Genomic DNA, 19,778 nt, shown 5'->3' with positions numbered 1-19,778 from the left:
GCTGGGTTATTGGCACCAACCTGGAGGTACTGGCAGCCTAGTTCTCACCACATGGCAACAGTACCAAGTCTATCACCTCTTTAAAACCACTGTAGTACAGCCAGATTGTCTGTTGGTCCATTTCTTTATTGCAGAGAGTTTCAGGATTGTCAGTAGGTGATGTAATCAGGTCCTAATTACTCCCTTGGCATAATCAGACTTCCTAAAGTCATTAAATAGATCCTCCCCTGCATATAGGGGGAGCTTCTGCCCCCCTACCCCATAAGAAACAAAGTGGCTTATGTAAAAAGCAACAGAGTCCTGTGGCATCTTATAGATTAACAGATGTATTGGAGCATAAGCTTTCGTGGGTGAATACCCACTTCGTCAGGTGTGTCTGACGAAGCGGGTATTCACCCACAAAAGTTTATGCTCCAATACATCTATTAATCTATAAGATGCCACAGGACTCTCTGTTGCTTTTTACAGATCCAGACTAATACAGCTACCCCTCTGAAAAGTGGTTTATGTTATTCAAAGACAAGTACAGGCTTGGGGATTAGAGAATTTTATTCTCAGCATTTAAGGATTTGTCAAACTATTCTTTGCCCTGGATACAAGGTTCCAGGGAAGCATAAGGCATTCCGTGTCTCTGCTGTACCATTCAGCTGTTCTCCCCCAGGGTGTGCTTGTCAAACAGGTACTCTCCCATGCTGTTCTGGGGCACTCCCAGGCACTTCAGGTTGGTGAGTGGTGAGGTGATCTCCCAGCTGCTTGATGGCCTTCACCTGCTCCTCCAGGTAGTCAGACTCCAGGAAGTCCTAGCTGTAGAAGCAGATGGGAGGTTTAGGGTATTAGACTGACTTCTGCTCTCCAATATTCAATACCATGGATGCAGTGAGCCAGTGGTGCACGTACATAGTTACACAAAGCAGCTTTCACTGCTGGTTAGTGTGAAGTGTCCAGTGCTGTACAGTTTTGACAGACCTCCCTGAAGACTGGGAGTATGGTTTTGCTTCACAGGTTTCAGGGGGTATGAACCTTATCTTTATGCACTTCATTTGAACAGAAGTGATCACTCATCAGGTGCATAGCATGGAAGCTGAAGTGATTGAACAGAGCTACAGTTCCAGTATGATAATCTCTCTAGTAAAAAAGAGGCTACTCTGTTATTTGCGCACAGATTAGGAGACAGGACATTAGACAGAGATTCAGTAGCACATTCCATTTATAACCTCAATAAACCAACATGAAGAGCAGATATGTATGCTGTTTCCAGACATGCTTCGCTAGAGTACTGCTACCTGGATTGAAAGCCAAGGACTTACTCTCCCACACTGGGCAGCACATCCAAAACAGGGGATAGTGCATATTCTAGTCCTGGCCATACTCACATGAGGGTCGTTCTTCTCCATAGCCAGCTTGTGCAGGTCCGGTAGGGCCTGGTACACAGTCTTCTCCAGCTGCAGGGCTGTTCCCCTACTCATGGTGGGGGCAGGGGGAAAGAGACAAGAGAAGAGGAGGGAGGGAAAAACCAGTGGTTTTCGCATGGGTCTGCTAAATCCAGGGTTGTGAGTTCAATCCTTGAGGGGGTCATTTAGGGAACTGGGGTAAAAAAATCTGTCCAGGGATAGGTCCTGCTTTGATCAGGGGTTTGGACTAGATGACCTCCTGAGGTCCCTTCCAACCCTGATATTCTATGATCCTACTCTGGCTTCTCTAATACCAGCCAGAATAGCATAATAGATCCTCAACATTCTTAGAAGAAAATCTTACATACAAGTGAGGACAGGTTAGGATGAGAACTGGCAAGAAACACTTTTCCCATCTCTCTAAATTTTCCAGTTCTGCACTGGGATGAAACTGTGGCCATCTGAAATTTCATAAAACCAAAGGAAAAGACGCAACTTAGAATAGTCTGTAGCCTAGTGGTTAGGGCACCTATCTGGGATGGGGAGGACTTGGCTCTGCCCAGTTTCTAGGGCCCTAAGCAATAGATACTAGGATAATAGCTACTCTAAGGGCTGGTCTACACTACGGGGGAAAATCAATCTCAGATACACAACTTCAGCTATGTGAATAACATAGCTGAAGTCAAAGTATCTAAGATCGAATTACTCACCGTCCTCAAGGCACGGGATCAATGTCCGCGGCTCCACATGTCGACTCCGCAACTCCGTTCGGGTTGGTGGAGTTCCGGAATCGATATAAGCACATTCGGGGATCGATATATCTCATCTAGATGAGACACGATATATCGATCCCCAAGCAATCAATTGCTACCCGCCAATACAGCATGTAGTGAAGACATAGCCTGAGTTGTGCTTGGTCTTCTGCTAGAAAGACTATTCTAACAAATGTTTTGTCAAAACCCATACTTTGAAACAGAAACTCAATCACTTTTCAATGAAAGCCCATTTAGAACAAACCATGTAATGTAACAAAGTAAAAATCACACATTTCCTTTGCTCATACTTGTCCATACTAATCTCTCAAGGCTTAAGTGTTTTCTAGTGTGGATGATGCATGTTCTACTACTAATTGATAGCACTGCTAATTACTTCACTGCTAACCCCAAGCCTACCATTCACAGCTCAGATATATAAGTAGAGCAGTTAGGAATTTAATCCTGTGCTCTGGAAACAGTTTTACTCCTGTGGCACTAAATAATAAAGTCAAGTTAGATCCTTAGACTTCTAGTTTGACTTGCTTATGTAGCAAAGCTCTATGAGAAATTCCTTTTAATATCTCAATAGCCTTAGATTTCTGCAAACACTTGATCATATTTTCCCTTCACATGGCTAGAGAAGAGAAACCCTAATAGAGACTCCATTTCTCTGACCTCCAACCACACATGGTTAGGGACTTAGTTGCTCACTTTGATGTCCTGTAGGTGAATGTGCCCCCCTTGCTTGTTTTGGTAGGTCAGAAACTTCTCCGCATGCTCCTTTTCCTCATGGGACTGCTCCTTCATGAACTGAGCCATGTGCCACAGGGCCACATCACAGTCAAAGTAGTAGGACTGGAGAGACAGGGAAAGCAGTGGTGATGATTTAGGATATTTGGATTGTGGTGGCACCAGGAGGCACCAGCTGAGATTATGGGATGTAGGGTCTATAAAAACACCTTCCTGCCTCAAAGTTTGATAGGCAGCTGTATAGGATCTTACAAGTAAAATGTTACTCCTATGTTGGAAGTAAGGAACTGAGGCACAATGAGCTTAAGGACAAAGTTTTCTGAAGTATTTATGTGACTGACACTTTAGTCCCAGAAAAGGATATCAGTGGGATTTGCATGTTTCAGAAGATTTGCCTTAAAATGTCCCTCTTTAGTATCACCAAATTCCTGTGTTGGAGAACCAGAAACTGAACTCACTTTGATTAATGCATTGCATTGGACTTGAGCTTAGTGATATCTTTAATCTAGGTCACCCTTCAAATAGCAATAGAGCTATTACCATCTCTTTCCCCATTTCAGGCCTTTAATAACTTCCCCCAAGTTTCCTATTAGCTCCATACTAGAAGTTTCAGAGTCACAAAAACTCATTTTGACAGCTGTATATAACACTCTAGTTTCTAAGGACATTCTACACTACCAGAATTTCTTATTGATGGCTTTAAAAACTCAATAGCCTTAGATTTCTGCAAACACTTGAGTTCTAACATACAGTGAAATATGATAATGCTTTTGTAAAACAGGCACTCACCCCGGACAAATAGACATTAACTAGCATACAGCTCCATGTTCACCATGCAGTTAATCACAACCTCACACTCAGAATGGAAGCTCTGATTCACCTGAAACTCCATCACTATACCTGTGGGGTTGGACAACGAAGGGAAGGGAAGGGAAGGGAAGGGAATGTAGCAAAAATTTTTAACAATAGCAAGCACACCTAGAGCAGAGGTACAGGTCAGAGCCCAGGTATAAACCTTTCCTAGGCACAGCTGGCATTAATACTGTTCAAAATAGGGCGTGGCTATGACTGGCAGCTGCTGCTCATTAGAAAGTCCCTTCCTCACCAAGCCATTGCAGATGGGTGTGTTTAATGGATTTCACCACTGAATGGATGATTTAGCCGTATGACATCTACAGTTAAAACCATACCTCTGACAAGAGCTGGGGAGAAGGTTAGTGCTATAGAATGCTCCTGCAACTGGACATTCAGCCCATTTGAGGGGAGTGGGGGTGTTGGTTGGGTTTGTTTTGTTTCCTGGCACAAGTTAATTTACAAACAGATGTGGTTTCATCTCACTAGCCTGTAGAGATTACAAGACACAGAAAATTGCAGGGAGGAGGTGATATCAAATGTGTCATGTACAAACGTCACTTACTCTAATCCCTGCTGAGGCCTTTCAGAGCTCTTTACATATTAGAAGCTTGGCCTACTATAGGAGTTCCCTCCCAGAGCATTCATCTCACTCTATTGAATCCCACCATCTGCGATAACAGAGGCTGGAGCATGGATATATCAAATTAACAGTGACAAAGACATGAAACCAGACAGCTGCTCCATTGCTCTCAGTCAGTGAAAATAGAACAGGGCAATTAGGTACACGTCCATTTCAGCTAGTGGGGTTTTCCCCCCACTGAACTGTCTTCTTTAGATGCCAATAGGGCAAAACATACTCTGTTCCAACTAGGAAGAAGTGTTAGAGTCTATACCTCCCTCCCTTCAGCTGCTATTGTTATGCTCACACCTACACAGCCCTTATTAAAATGTATTTATTACTTTGGAGAAAGGACCCAGCTCCTTCAATAATCAGTAATTGATATACACAGCTCATATAAAGCCACACTCTCCACTCAGGTATTTGTCTCTTGTTAGCAGAGCAGCTGAAAATATTTACTGGTCAGAAATCCAAGGTGTCCACTTTCCTTCAGACCTTTCTAAGTTTTGCAGAATGTGGCTTGTTCCCGCAACAGAGCTGTATTATCGCTAGTTCACACATGCACCACAGGAGTAAACCAAGTCATTGTTACACCTTTTCTTATCAAACCCTTTCAATTCTAGGAGTCAAGCTCTGGCATGTAGGAAACTGGCCTTCTGCACAACCCACAGCAACCCTCAAGAGAAGCTCATTGAAAGAATGTTTAGGTAGCAGTACAACTTGAGCCTGTACAGAAGAGGGGAAGTATATGAAATTGGTCAGGTGGGAACGTTTCTGCATTATAGCAAAGACTTAACCAGCTTGTCCCCGCTACTTGTTCACTAAGAGTTGTCTGCTTCTTCCCAAAATGTTGTCTGTTTATAACTGCATGCAATTTTCAGCCTTGTTTAACTAGCACCATACTTAATAACATACAAAAAAAAGCTAAAAGGAAGCCCATGTTGTCATTTATTCAAATTTATTGTCTAGCGTGTATATTAAAACTGAATCTCCCTCACCCTACTAGTGTAGCAATAGCGTCATAAGAAGTTGCCCTCCTATGCTATCTTCCCAGACACCCAATAGGTAAGAATACAGCTGCAGATCCAACAAGATGACAGGGAAAAGAAAAAGATCAATGTGATGGAAATTTCCACCACAGCAAGCAGATGTGCCATTCTTAGAGACATAGGTAGGGTGATGCTCAGTCAGGTAGTTCTCATCCTCCAGGGCCCATTCATTCATTCACACTCTGTCATAGCATCTCCATAGCTGTTTTGGAGGCAGACAAGCTTAATGTCACCTAGGTTAACTGACTATTAGCCACTCATGTCTCTACTGTCTAACAGATCCACCAGCACCCTGAACATAATTCTGTTGAACACCTCCTAAGGGAGCCCTCTGAGCAGATGAAGAATACCCCTCTAAGCAAAGGAATTCCTGTACTCATTTTACTGAAGGGGAAACTAAGGCATATGGCAGGTTAAGTAATTTGACCAAGGCCACAAGGGAATTCTACAGCTGAACCAGGACCTGAACAAATCTTTCCCCAAGTCCCAGTCCTGTGTCTTCTCAACGAGATCATCCTTCCTACCCAAGGTGCTCACCACTGCCTGATGTTGAGCTGTCAGTGATAACAATCCCCTCTCAGCATGAGCACAGGCTTCTGGTAGAAGCCAAATCATCACCACCTTGATGGTTATTGGTCTGTTAAGTCCCCCAGAGGCAGACTGCTGGAAGTATTTGGATGGCCTACAGAGAAGTTTGTGTTTCTGATGTATGACAGAAGCCTAGCTCTTAGCACAGAGTAGGCTCTCCCAGCCACCTCTGTATTGGCACCATTACACAGAAACAAGGGTGGAAGTGGGAAGGAAATTTACCTGTTCCCCAGACTCTTGCTATGTTATGCCTTGTTTAGCAATCTTACCATAGGATTGCAGTGTTTTATTCCCCCTTCCAGAACGGGGGCAAAGAGTTTATAAAGAGAATAAGCTCTCCTGAAGCCAGACTACACATTTCTGGAAGGCTGTAGGCTCATGAGTGGGGTTTAATTTGCTCATGTCTGCACTAAAGAATGAAGGATATTTTAAATGACACTTTTTCCCAGTTTGGTTGCACAATGAGCCAGGCTCAATCCCAGCTCCTTGTTACATGGCTGTGATCATCTTCAGGGCTGCAGAAGCTAACTAACCAAATGAAGGCAAAAGAGTCAGATAGCAACTCTACTCTATATAGTTGTCATAACTGAGGTGGTACCATATTTGGGCAGGGTGAAGCCCCTCACTGAAGAGGCTACCAAAAGCACCCTCTGTTGGGGACAAAACCAGACAAATAGGAGGCTAACCCCAATATGGTTTAGTGATTTAGTTCTGCAATTGATTCAGTGTATGACTCTTATGTGCTTATAGACAGGAAAACATAAGCCTGTTTTATGGCTATTTCCATAAGAAACTATACCTGAAGCCTTACTGATACATCATCTCAGTATGTTTTAATACTTAGCTCTTGTGTGGCAAGGATAAGACCATGCTTCCCTCTCGTCCAAGCTGGGTAGACTTGCTAAAAACAAAAAACCAAGCCACCACCACACCATGCAAGTGTGCCAAAAAACTTATAGTATTTCAAAGTCATACTCCAAGACTCTTAGATGTTCCCTGTTCATGAGAAGCATCTTGCTACTAGAAGATGACTAGAGCAACAAATAAAGTAGAAACCAGGTTGCTGAACAAACAGCAAGTTTTATTTTGAGGACATGCAGATATTGTAACTCAGAAGCAGCTGTAAGAGACAAAAGATCAGGACTGCATTCTAGACAGCTTCAGAGTCTGGAGCTCAGCTGCTCTCCCCCAGGGTGTGCTTGTCAAACAGGTACTCTCCCATGCCATTTTGGGGCACTCCCAGGCGCTTCAGGTTGGTGACATGGTCTCCCAGCTGCTTGATAGCCTTCACCTGCTCCTCCAGGTAGTCAGACTCTAGGAAGTCACAGAGCTGCAGGAAACAGGGATAGCTATGATGGATTTACACCTGTTCAGCACTGCATGGTTTTAATGGAGTTGCCAGCTATGCACCAAGCTGCAATGCCATCCAGGTAGTGACAGCTAGTTGCTGTCAGACTTTCAGGCCATGTCTACATCTAAAATTTTGCAGCGCTGGTTGTTACAGCTGTATTAGTACAGCTGTATAGGGCCAGCGCTGCAGAGTGGCCACACTTACAGCAACCAGCGCTGCAAGTGGTGTTAGATGTGGCCACACTGCAGCGCTGTTGGGCGGCTTCAAGGGGGGTTCAGAGAACGCGAGAGCAAACCGGGAAAGGAGACCAGCTTCGCCGCGGTTTGCTCTCGCGTTCCCGGAACCACCCAGCAAACCGCAGGGAAGGAGACCTGCTTGCTCGGGGTTCGGGGAACGCGAGAGCAAACCAGGGAAGGAGACCAGCTTCGCTGCGGTTTGCTCTCGCGTTCCCCGAACCACTCTGCAAACCGCAGGGAAGGAGACCTGCTTGCTCGGGGTTCGGGGAACGCGAGAGCAAGCCGGGGAAGGAGACCAGCTTGATTACCAGAGGCTTCCTAAGGTCTGCTGGGATACCTGCTTATTCCACGGAGGTCAAGAAAAGCGCTGGTAAGTGTCTATACTTGATTACCAGCGCTAGATCACCAGCGCTGGATCCTCTACACCCGAGACAAAACGGGAGTACGGCCAGCGCTGCAAACAGGGAGTTGCAGCGCTGGTGGTGCCCTGCAGATGTGTACACCTCCTAAGTTGCAGCGCTGTAACTCCCTCACCAGCTCTGCAACTTTCTGATGTAGACAAGCCCTCAGGGACTTGCATGAGAAGAGCATCTGTGGTCTGAAAGTCTGGGTGGGAGGGGTCAAGAGGGCATTTTGCAGCCATTTAGCTCCCACTTACTGAGACAAACTAGTAGGCATTCATGCTACAACGATGGCTCTTTCAAGTACCTGGATAGATTATAGTAGCTTGATCATACTATAGAAGAGGAGAAACATTGGTCTATGGCTTCCTCCACCTCATCCTAGGTCTCTTGTATAGATACTTTACCATACAACACAGCTTTGTCACCCTTCCCTTCATGTGTGGCTACAGGGACCAATCATTTCATGACTTAATTGATCTTGTGACCCTGCCCTCCCAGAACATTGTCTGGCTCATTCTTTTACAGTAGGTTGGGACAGTTGCTTTCCATTTTCTTATTTGCATCCATAAGAACTAGAGGGAGACCTATGAATAGGTCAGACCAATTCACTTTTGATGCCCTGACCACAGAAGTCAGACACTCCCTAGTTTTAGGGAGTTCTGGGGTCTGCAGAATAAGGATTCTGGAACATGTTCGATATAGTATTCAAACTACAGCCACTCATGAACAGCTATTCATGTCTCCTCCTCTACTCACATGGGGGTCATTCTTCTCTGTAGCCAGCATGTGCAGGTCCAGCAAGGCCTGGTTCAGAGTCTTCTCCAGCTGCAGGGCACACTGCAGGGCCTCCAGGCTGTTGCCCCACTCATCCCGCTCTGGCTTCTGTGCAAGGAAGTACCATTCAGTCTGGTCCTGCCTCTCAACAATTAGTCTCATTTATCCAAAATGCTATTATCTGCACCTCTACATTACCCAGATCCCTTCCTTGTTCCCCATCTGTCTTATGCTGGGCAATAGAAAGAAATTTGGATAATGCACAGGTCCAGATAAAAGAGCAGAGACCCCTAAGCAGGACTGTGAGGAGGATGACTAGTCCCCAGCTGCATGCAAGGCCACCCTGCTGCTAAATGGCTCCTGCCCCCTCAATTATCTGAGCCAGGGCTGGCTCCAGCTTGTCAAGCAGGTGCTTGGGGCAGCACTTTCAAGTATTGGCCAGCAATTTGGCAGAGGGTCCCTCGCTCCTGCTCAGACCAAAGGACCTCTCACTGAATTGCCACAGATCACCATTGTGGCTTGGGAGTGGGGGGCTGCTTGGGGCAGCCAAACCCCTGGAGCCAGCCCTGGTCTGAGCTCCCAGTTATTCAACTAGTCCTCCATGCTCTTGGATAATCAGCATATAGCTATACAGTATATAGCTAAAGTCTCCAATCACTGACACATGTGTTGTCATTAAGAGGTTCCCCTCCCCATCCTCAGTTACAGAGAAAGCAAAGTATAGCTAAACACAGGGGAAGGGGAAGAGGATAGACAAAGTTTGTGAATTATAATAAACGCCACACCTGCTAGAGTGCTCATAGAAATGTCTATTACAAGGGGGGTGTAGACCACAGTAGAGTAATTCTAGCCCTAGACTTCAAAGAGTTTGACAGATGTGAATGAGAGATACACATCTTCTACTCCTGATCTAGAGGATGGATGATATGATAAGTACTGCATAAAAGCTGGGTATTAACAGATCTCAAAGCACATTACATGGAAGTAGATGTTATCCCTATTTCACAAATGGGGAAATTGAGGCACAAAAAGATGAAGCAACTTTCTGAAGGCCACCCACCCTGGGAGTAACAAAACCAGGAATAGAACCCAAGTTGCCAGAGTTCCATTCCAGTGCTCCACTTATAAGCCCTATATTTTATTCTTGCAGTGCCAGTGAGTCATGTTTATGACATGGAAAAAAGTTACTTGACTCCTAGAATTTAGGGCAGAAGTGTGGTCCTTCAATCTCCCCTTAGATTTGTTTCTCACCTTGATGTCCTGCAGGACAACACGCCCCCCTCGCTTGTTCTGGTATTTCAGGAACTTCTCTGCATGCTCCCTCTCCTCATGGGACTGCTTCTTCAGGAACTGGGCCACATGCTTCAGGGCCATATCATCACGGTCAAAGTAATAGGACTAAGGAAAAGGTATAAAATATTAATAGACATCAGTCATGGGACAAGGATGAACATTTTACAGAAAAACAGTTCCTTCCAGTGTGCAATAGACAACCTCAGTATAAGGAAAGTTATCCCATCTCATTCTTCCTCTGTGAGAAAGGCTATACACAGAAATTCAAGCATCTCTCTCACCAATTGAAAATGGAGTACTTACATATCCTAATAAAGCCCTCCCCTTACCCTACCAAGCAGCATTACTATTATACTTCTGATACTGCTGCCATAGGGACCCCAGGTTTTGAGTGTTTGTAACTCTTCCTTTAAAGGATGGGCTGCATGGGCAATGGCAGTCCTTACAGCCTTATACCCACAACAGTTAATGCTAGTAAGTGCCTCACAAGTCTCAGAAGTGGCCATAGGCAGAGTACAAGAATGACTTCAAAAAAAAAAGTTTTGCTATTCTCTTTCAGTGGGTGAATTTTTATTAAACATGGTTTACTTATTAAGATAATTGTTGGTAACTGAGTATGTCTATAAAGGACATTTGTCTGCTTTCTAACAGCTCTAGGCTCTGAAAAAGAGAGGAAACACTCACCAAGGACAGGTAGACATAGCTGGCATACAGCTCCAGGTTCACTATGTGGTTCACAGCAGCTTCACACTCAGCATGGAAGTTTTGGCGCACCTGGGACTCCATTCCTCTGCCTGAAGGCTTTTGCAGTAAAGTACAATCAATAAGCTAAAGCTTAAAACAACTTCTTTCCCAGCACTGCTACACAAAACCCACAACTCCTCAACCACACAAAACCTGTTCCTCTACGGCTGCTATTAATAGTGTTCAAAGCCAGGTGTGGGTGTGAATGACAGCTGTGGCTGCCCAATGGAAACACCCTTCCTCACCAAGGAACCAGGTGGGGCTGTGGGTGAGGCTGTTTCTCACTTTCCACAGGTAACATGACCTGGCCAATTAGCAGAATGACCCTGCATCCTCGGCCCTGAAGACAGGGGAGACAAATGAGGAAAGTTCAACAGACAAATCCATTTTCCCAATAGCTCTGTAAGGAAGGGAAGGAGGAGGAGTGAGGTGTTTGGAGGACAGACACTATGATGAAGGCAGCCAGATAAGTACCTAGATTCATAACTTGGGGATATACCATAGATTAGACAAAATACTCCCTGGAGTGCACATCTTTCCTATGACATTTCCAAAGGGAGGCACGCACCCTTCTATCTGAAATGTTACCTAACACAGCTGGTGTTATATGGAGAACATGGAAAGGACCTTGAGGTTTATCATAAGATAGGGCATGGGAGGAAAAGCCAAGATCAGGAAGGTCACAGCAGCAGGAACTGTGCTTTTCTTTATGTTTGTACAGAACCTAGCACATTGAGGGTATTACGAGAAATGAATAAACAACAACAAAAACTATAACATGAACAATGGGGAAAACATGGAGCTCCAGAGATCCAAAGAGAGAGTGAAGGGCCGGGTGGGATGTGGCATGTAGCAGCAGGGGCATTTGAAAGACGGTCACAGAAACAGAAAGCCAAAGGTAAAGCTGAACACAGTTCATAATATTGTACTTGAAGGTGTCAGTGACAATAAAGGGTTTTTAGTGGCCAACTGCAGCATGTTGTTCCATTATTACATTTCCAGGTGATGGGGCTAGCACAGGGGTGAGCTAAGGCAGACTCCCAGCCTACCCTGGCCCTGCGCCACCACTTCCCTGTGGCCCTGGGGGGTAGGGCAGAGAGCTCCATGCACTGCACTTGTCTACAGGCACTGCCCTCTGCAGCTCCCATTGGCTGGGAATGGGGAACTGCGGCCAATGGGAGCTTTGTGGGAGGTATCTGCAGGCAAGGGTCTGCCTGCCCTGCCCCTTCCCCCAGGGATATGGAACCAGTTGCTTCTGGGAGAGGCGCGGGACCAGAGCAGGCAGGGAGCCTGCCTTAGCCCCGCTGCCACCCCAGAGCCACTCAAGCACCAGGCTCCTCCTTCACCCCGAACCCCTGCCCTGAGCCCCATTGCACCCCAAACCCCTCCTGCCCCAAACCCTGCCACACCCTGATGCTGAGCCCCCTATTGCACCCCTCCTGTACCTTATACCTCTGCCCTGAGCCCCCTCCCACCCTCTGCATCCCCACCCCATGCCCTGAGTCCCCTTGTACATGCCACACCCAGGGCCGGTGCAACCATTTAGGCAGACTAGGCGGTTGACTAGGGCGCTGAGATTTGAGGGCTCCAAAAAGCACCCTCAAATTTTTTTTGTAAATGGTTGAGCAACTGCTGCTGCTGGGACAGAGAGGGAGTCTGAGCTGCCGGCGGTAGCTGGCAGCCCAGGGTGTCCCCTGGGTCAGGGCGCCTCCGCGGCAGCCCACAATCCAGGGGGTCCCCTGGGTCAGGGCGCCGTCACGGCAGCCAGCAGCCCAGGGGGTCCAGAGGGGGCGACAGGCAGCTCCTGTGGAGCTGCCGCAGTCGTGCCTGCGGACGGTCGGCTGCTCGCGCGGCTCCGGTGAACCACCCGCAGGCACCACTTATCACCGTTTGAAATGTTCAGTGTACCCCTTCGAAATGCTAACAAGCTTATTCAGTGAAGTTATGATGTACTTGATGCATGCTATTAGATCGTCAATTAGGCATCAACGAGATAATTTAAGAGTAAATGTCTTTTTGTCTGAAGTACCACTGAACACTAATCTATCCATTGCCCTCTCCCTCCTGTGTTATTGCTTGAAGCAGAATCCTGGGTAACAGTAATGGGGATGCTGGTAAAACCTTTTAAAATGTTTCCCCTTTATAGTGCCACATTTTTAATACAATTTTAAAATTAGATCCCATAATTTCAAGGCATCGATTTCCCCGTTTGGACAATTAAATTGCAATTGTCGGCATGAACATCCTTTTAAAGCTGGGTTTTGAAAATCTAATTTAACTTCAAAAATTAATGACCAAAAGATGGGCACGTGAAGGTAGGTAAAAGTAAGTAACCGAGGGTCTAGCATTCACTCCCAACACCGCAAAAGAGCTGAGGGATTTCCAAAGAACTCCGACACCACTACCGTGTATCATTCAAACGTGAGAACATAGTTACTACAGATAATAAATAATGAGTTACCTGGGTTGGAAATAGATCTTTGTGGATGGGAAAGCAGGAAACTTGTCTTTGTGATTACAGAATTATTTTGCTTCTGGATCCATTAAAATCATAACTGATTTTTTGCGGGAGGGGATGTGGGGAAGAAACTCTTTTCTCTACTAGGTTTGTTTATAGGCAGCTGAAAAGAAAAGTTACGGCTTTGCTCAGAACTGAAACCTAAAGGTCTCTCCTCCCTCCTTCTCTACTCTGACCCCTCTGGGCTATTCCAAGTTAATTGTCATCTAATTGCCCAGCAAAGAAAGAGATAGTGGCAGCAATTAGACATAGCCCCCACCAGTTCAGGAGTCATTAACACAGTACAAAGATATACTTCATGCTTTACAGGCACCCAGGCCTAATGAGGGACTGGGGGCAAGACGAGCAGGGCTGAGCCCCTAGGGAGTGAGCCGCAGAGAGCCAGTGCCCAGGGGGCTGAGAGGGCAAGGGGCTGCAGGGGCATCCCCACTGCTATTTAAAATGCAGATCCCGTAGTGGTACCTCTCTATGGGACAGAGCCGGTTCCTCACAGAAGCTTCTGTCCAACAGCTCTTCCTTCTGCAGCTGCTCTTTGTACTCTAGCTCCATCCATGGCAGCTGAACCCCCTGTCCTGACTGCAGCCAACCCCTCATCCCCTGCCCTGCCTCCAGTCAGCCCCACACCCCTTCCCCTGCCTCCAGCCAGCCCCTCACCCCCTGCCCTACCCACAGCCACCCCTGCTGCACCCCCTGCCTTGCCCACAACCAGCCTCACACCCCCCTGCCCTGTCTCTAGCCAGCCCCACATCCCTGTATCCAGCCAGCCCCTCACCCCCTGCCTGCAGCCAGCCCCGCACCCCCTTCCCTGCCTCAACCAGCCCCGCACCCCCTGCCCTGCCCGCAGCCAGCCCCTGCTGCACCCCTACCCTGCCTGCAGCCAGTCCCACACCTCCTGCCCTGCCCACAGCCAGTCCCACACCTCCTGTCTCCAGCCACCCCACACCCCCTGCCCTGCCTACAGCCAGTCCCTCGCTCCCTGTCCTACATGCAGCCAGCCTTGCTGCACTCCTTGCCCTGTCCATAGCCAGCCCCACACCACCTGTCTCCATTCAGCCCCTGCCCTGCCTGCAGCCAGCCCCACACCCCCTGCCCTGCATGCAGCGAGTCCCGCATCCTCTGCCTCCAGCCAACTCCACACCCCATCTCCAACCAGCTTCACATCCCCTGCCCTGCCCTGCCCAGAGCCAGCCAGCCCCACACCCTGTCAGGTTATTCAATTATTTTCATTAAATATGTAGGCTAAATAATGAAATTAATAAATTTTCAAACCAAATATGTATTAATTCTAATGAACAATGCCACATTATGCAGTATTCATTTTTGAAAGTTTATAATAAGCAATGCTCTGGGGGGAGGGGTGGAGGCAGAGGGTGCAAGGTGGAAGTTTCGCCTAAGGCGCAAAATATCCTTGCACCGGCCCTGGCCACACCCCTCCTGCACCCCAACCCCTTGCCCCTGCCCTACATTCATGGCCCTACATGCAACTTCCCCACCCCAGATGTGGCCCTTGGGCCAAAAAGTTTGCCCACCCTTGAGCTAGCAGCATAAATATGTAAGCAAGTGTTTTGAAGAAACAGGCAAACCTGGGCTGTAGGACTCCTGTGACCCACCTGCAATGATTTGATATCCAACATTTTTCTTCAATAAAAGACTACAGTATTTCCTATCTTCTTTTACTGCCTTTTATTCCAAATGGTTTCTGGCTGCATATTCATTATATGGTACAGCCCCTTCCCCCTCCGCAACCAGGGCCAGCTCTTCCTTTAGGCGACCCTAAGCAGTCCCCTAGGGTGTTGGGATTCGGGGGGCGGCATTTTGTGTGCTCCCCACAGGGCGCACGGGAGCTTCCGGTTCTGCTCCTGTTGCACTGCTGAAGAAAGACCATCTGCCGATGTGCCGTGGAAAACAGTGGCAGGCAATTGAGCAGCTCAATGACTGCCACTGTCACCTGCGGCATTTCGTCGGAGGGTCCTTCTTCGGCAGGGCAATGGGAGCAGAATTGGAAGCTCCTGCGCGCCCTGTGGGGAGTGCACAAAATGCCACCCCTCAAATTCTGCCTAGGGCACCAGAAACTTTTGCGCCGCTCCTGTCCACAACACACACCCCTTATGCCAGCATCTGTCTGCTGGCAATATATCAGGTCTGTCTGCAAATGACTGCATTTAAAGAGAGCTAGTGGCAGGAGCTACTGTCTCTCTCGCTTGTCTTACTAATTTTGATTCTCTGCCTTTCTCTTCTAAAAAATGGATCTTAGTAAGCAGGGGGAAGAATCTGATCATGGTTCCGCTCACCCCCACATCAGAAGATAAAAATGAGGAGACCCCCTTACATTCCTATGCCCCCTAGAAATGGGAAAATCAAACCATGAATTGTCTGAGTAGTTGTAATATCAAATAGTCTCTCTGTTACATTGAGTCAGCTTGAAAAGCTGACTATTATGGACAATGTTTATTTGCAGAGCTATCTTGAGCAAGCTCACAGTGTTGCACAAAGGCACCCTAACACATTGTAGATGCAGAACTCTAGGCTGCTCATTGTCAGCTGTAGTTCAGGTGCAGCTATAGAAACAGAACAAAACTGGTAACAGCTCATCCCTGCCATTCTTCTCTTTATCCCCTCTCTCAAGCCAATATCTGATTAGATCCCAATCTTCAGCACCTAAGTATTAAGCCTTCCTAAATAGTCAAGTTGGCCCTAAACTCTTGTGAGCTGGCCTATGGGGAGGAAGAAGGTTTCCTATTAGTAAGTGGAGAAAAGTGTTGAATTCTGTTCTGTACAGCAGAGGGGAGCCTATGGCATTTGGTTTACAGCTACGGTGTCCAGCATGAGCTAACTATTACAAGCTAAGCTCACCTCTAAGCACTACAAACAGCACGAAAGCTAAGCAGGCAGTGGGCTGTCCCCTCACACACTCCTTTGCCCAGCAATATGGTGCCTGGTTCTAGGTTGCAAGGAAGAGGGAACATCTGAAAATATTGATCCTTGCTGTGTACTTGAGCTGCTCTAGCAGGAAGCTCTAACTGCAGCTCTCAGAAAGCTAACACCAGAGCCCTGCACATGCGTAGAATCCATTTATGCTTTAGACTAAGAAAGTTTTGTCTTTAAAAAAAGAAGACAACCCTGTTGCACAAAGCATGTCAGACCTCTTCTGAGACAGTACATGGACAGCACTAGCCAAATGCTTTCTAGCTGCTTGCAGGGGCAGGTTATGTTACCTAACATTCTGCCCCAGCAGAATCCTAGAACAAAAAAAAATTTCAACTCAGTACCTGCAGCAATCCTTGTGAGTACCTCATTGATGACTCTCCAGTTGGTATTCCTGCAACAGTATAACAGTCTTGGGCAGTAGGCAGAGATCCAGCTTAGCTCTTAAGTGACTTTCAGATATACTTATTTGCAGGTGTAGTAGTTTCCTGTTTAGCCTACCACTCATGGGTTAAGACAGCAAAGGATGGGAATGACTATCCAGTTGTGATGGAGTGTGTTACCTTCCAGGTGTATGCTATAGTGAGCACAGCCAAACAGCATGTTACTTTATTTACAGTAATTGCTAGGGCACTCACTGGATGTGCAGCTGCTGTTAGTATGTGTGGTGTAATTAGCAACACTCATTGAAGCCAATTTAAACACACTAAGAAAGGGCAATGTCATGTTACAACTGACAGCCATGTTTTATTCACCGTATTTAGCTCAATTCTCGTTTCCTTTACATACAGATGAGCCACCAGATAAGCAATACCCCTAGAGTTGAGTTCAACTGCTCTCCTCTAGGGTGAGCTTGTCAAACAGGTACTCTCCCATGCCATTCTGGGGCACTCCCAGGCGCTTCAGGTTGGTGACATGGTCTCCCAGCTGCTTGATGGCCTTCACCTGCTCCTCCAAGTAGTCAGACTCCAGAAAGTCACAGAGCTGCAAGAGAAGCAGAGGGTTAGGAGGACTATGCTGGTTACAGATTTTTGTAGCTCAGTTGTTTCAGTCACACTTCACAGCTGCAGGCATCTCATGGCATATTCCCAAGGTGGGACCTCCATTTTCAGGGATAATACTGCCTCTGATACAGTGTTTGTCCAAAGCAATAGCACCACTGACTTTAAGCCTAGGTGAGGTGTCCAATAAGGAATTGTAGGAGGTGGGAACAAGGAACATGCAGAGTCACTGTATTAACCTCAAGCAAAGCAAAGCAAAACCCCAATCCCATTTAAGATTAGAGCTCAAGGAAGATCAAGACATACAGTCACCTTAATCCAAGCCCTAAGAGTAGGGAGAGGCAAAACATAAGCAGAGGTGAAGAGCAAAGAACTATGAGAGGTGGTCCAGGAAGGGTTCTCTCCAGTTCTTGATTTACGGCATGTTTCATCTTTACCCCCACCCACCACACCCTGTGTGATTTATTTTGAGGAGAAACTAAAGTTCAAATTCTGAACCTTTCCTACTTGTCTCTGTGCCAAAGGAAACAGCAATTGCCATTTTCCCCTTGACTAGGGAAGTCACTCACATGGGGGTCATTCTTCTCAGTAGCCAGCTTGTGCAGGTCCAGCAGGGCCTGGTTCACCCTCTTCTCCAGCTGCAGGGCACACTGCAGTGCCTCCAGGCTGTTTCCCCACTCATCCTGCTCTGGTTTCTGTAAGCCAGCAATAGAATGGAAACATTTGCACTATTAGAAATGGATCCCTGCTTCCTTCATCTAGGAGAATTACCCCATTTGCTTAGCTCCTTGCTCTGCTGAACCACAAGAGAGGCAGCAATGTTATTCTCATGCTTTTGCTTAGAAAAGCAGCAATTTTTCTGACCCACAAACACTTGAGAATTAACAAAGGGTCACTAGCTGTGCAGTTCCTCTCACAAGAAGGACATTTCAGCCATTGGGAAATAAACTACAGTAGTGTCCATTTGAAAACCACAGAGCCCAACACATGCTAGGTAAGAAGCAGGAAGTAAAAAGTTTCTTATTCTTCAAATGAGCACCAGGACAATGGCCTGATCAGGTAGTAGATTATGGCTCTTTTACAGAGGAGAAATTGATGCCTACCAGCCTATGCAGGTTCACACAGCAAGAAATGCTGAGCTACTATCCTAGAATCTTCATTCTACTCTCCTGTTTGGATAATTACTGACTCTCACCTTGATGTCCTGTAGGACAATACGTCCCCCTCGTTTGTTCTGGTATTTCAGGAACTTCTCTGCATGCTCCCACTCCTCATGGGACTGCTCCTTCAGGAACTGGGCCATATGCTTCAGGGCCACATCATCACGGTCAAAGTAGTAGGACTGGGGAGGAGGAGGAGGACAGGAAATGAATGACATTTGACAGTAATAAAGCATCACACCACAGGAAGTTTCTCACTGTGAAGAGACTATTCATGTGGCTTTCATTCTTCTGGGCAGCAGCTCTTCAGCTGTAGGGAATAGATCCTTCTCCATACCTTCACTATGGGTACCTACAACAGAAAGAAGCAAGCTATACATCTTCAGATGAATCCAGACACATAAAGAAGGACTTCTTAAGGCCTTCCCATACTCCAGAGCATACAGAGAACCTAAATCCTTTTACTTCATTCACATAGCCCAGTGCCTCACATTCCTGCAGGACATTCTCAAGGCAAACAAACAAACATACATACATACATGTAGTGTTTCAGGGCTATACAGGTGCAGTATTGATTACTGGGTTTGCAAGTCAGAAAGCTACTTAAAAAAAGACTGGAAGAGCATACCCTTTTTTCTACCAGATCCCAGCTGTATAAAGTTTGCCAGCCAGTGCTAGGTTGTAACAACTCACAGATGCTTACAGACTCTTCTTCCCACAGAAAGCTCTAAATTAAAGCAATACCATTAGACAAAAGAATCTAGTTGCTAGTTTCCACCCCATACATTTAACAGGGCTGGGAGTTGTTTGTGCTGTTATATAGACAGATCTCCCCCACCCCATGGAATCATTTTCTGACCAACTTTGCAAGTTACAAATAAGAGGAGAACCATTTCTTAACTGTGGCTTAGGAACAAGCAGTTGTCCAGCCTGAAGATATTTCACTAGCCACTGAATTAATAAAGGGAAAGGATTAGTGGCTCAAGAAACAAAGATGAACATAATGATCCTTCCTGATCTTGAAGAATCACAGTCTAAGGTTAGTAGTTTAACAGCTGATCTAGAGACCTCTAGAAAGGGAAATTTTTATCTTGTCTTAAAGTTTCTTCAGGAACAGCTACTTGGAAAAAGGTACTCAAGGGATTCAACCCAGATAAGAGAAACCTCAAACTTATTTTAGTATGAGAACATGAATGCCCTTAATGTAAAACTCACACTCAGTCTTAGATACACAGAAACACTAGAGAAGAGAGAAACACTCACCAGGGACAGATAGACATAGCTAGCATACAGCTCCAGATTCACCATGAGGTTCACAGCAGCCTCACACTCAGCATGGAAATTCTGACACACCTGGGACTCCAT

General features: G+C 46.4%; 2 protein-coding genes across 2 annotated transcripts; both read right to left on the bottom strand.

The window, feature by feature from the left end:
• Window positions 1–7,181: 7,181 nt before the first annotated feature.
• Window positions 7,182–10,851, bottom strand: LOC115660363 (ferritin heavy chain A-like). Its single transcript, XM_030581708.1, has 4 exons — window positions 10,750–10,851; window positions 10,024–10,170; window positions 8,755–8,880; window positions 7,182–7,337 (listed from the first exon to the last, which is right to left on the bottom strand). Exons 1-4 carry the CDS (start codon window positions 10,849–10,851, stop codon window positions 7,182–7,184), a joined length of 531 nt encoding a protein of 176 aa, XP_030437568.1.
• A 6,229-nt stretch (window positions 10,852–17,080) lies between these two features.
• On the bottom strand, window positions 17,081–19,778 carry LOC115660362 (ferritin heavy chain A-like). The gene is made up of 4 exons (XM_030581707.1): window positions 19,677–19,778; window positions 18,449–18,595; window positions 17,823–17,948; window positions 17,081–17,236 (listed from the first exon to the last, which is right to left on the bottom strand). Exons 1-4 carry the CDS (start codon window positions 19,776–19,778, stop codon window positions 17,081–17,083), a joined length of 531 nt encoding a protein of 176 aa, XP_030437567.1.

The sequence above is a fragment of the Gopherus evgoodei genome, chromosome 12 (assembly GCF_007399415.2).
Source record: "Gopherus evgoodei ecotype Sinaloan lineage chromosome 12, rGopEvg1_v1.p, whole genome shotgun sequence".
In the NCBI taxonomy this organism is placed as follows: domain Eukaryota; kingdom Metazoa; phylum Chordata; order Testudines; family Testudinidae; genus Gopherus; species Gopherus evgoodei.
This window is presented reverse-complemented; position numbering and strand designations above follow the sequence as displayed.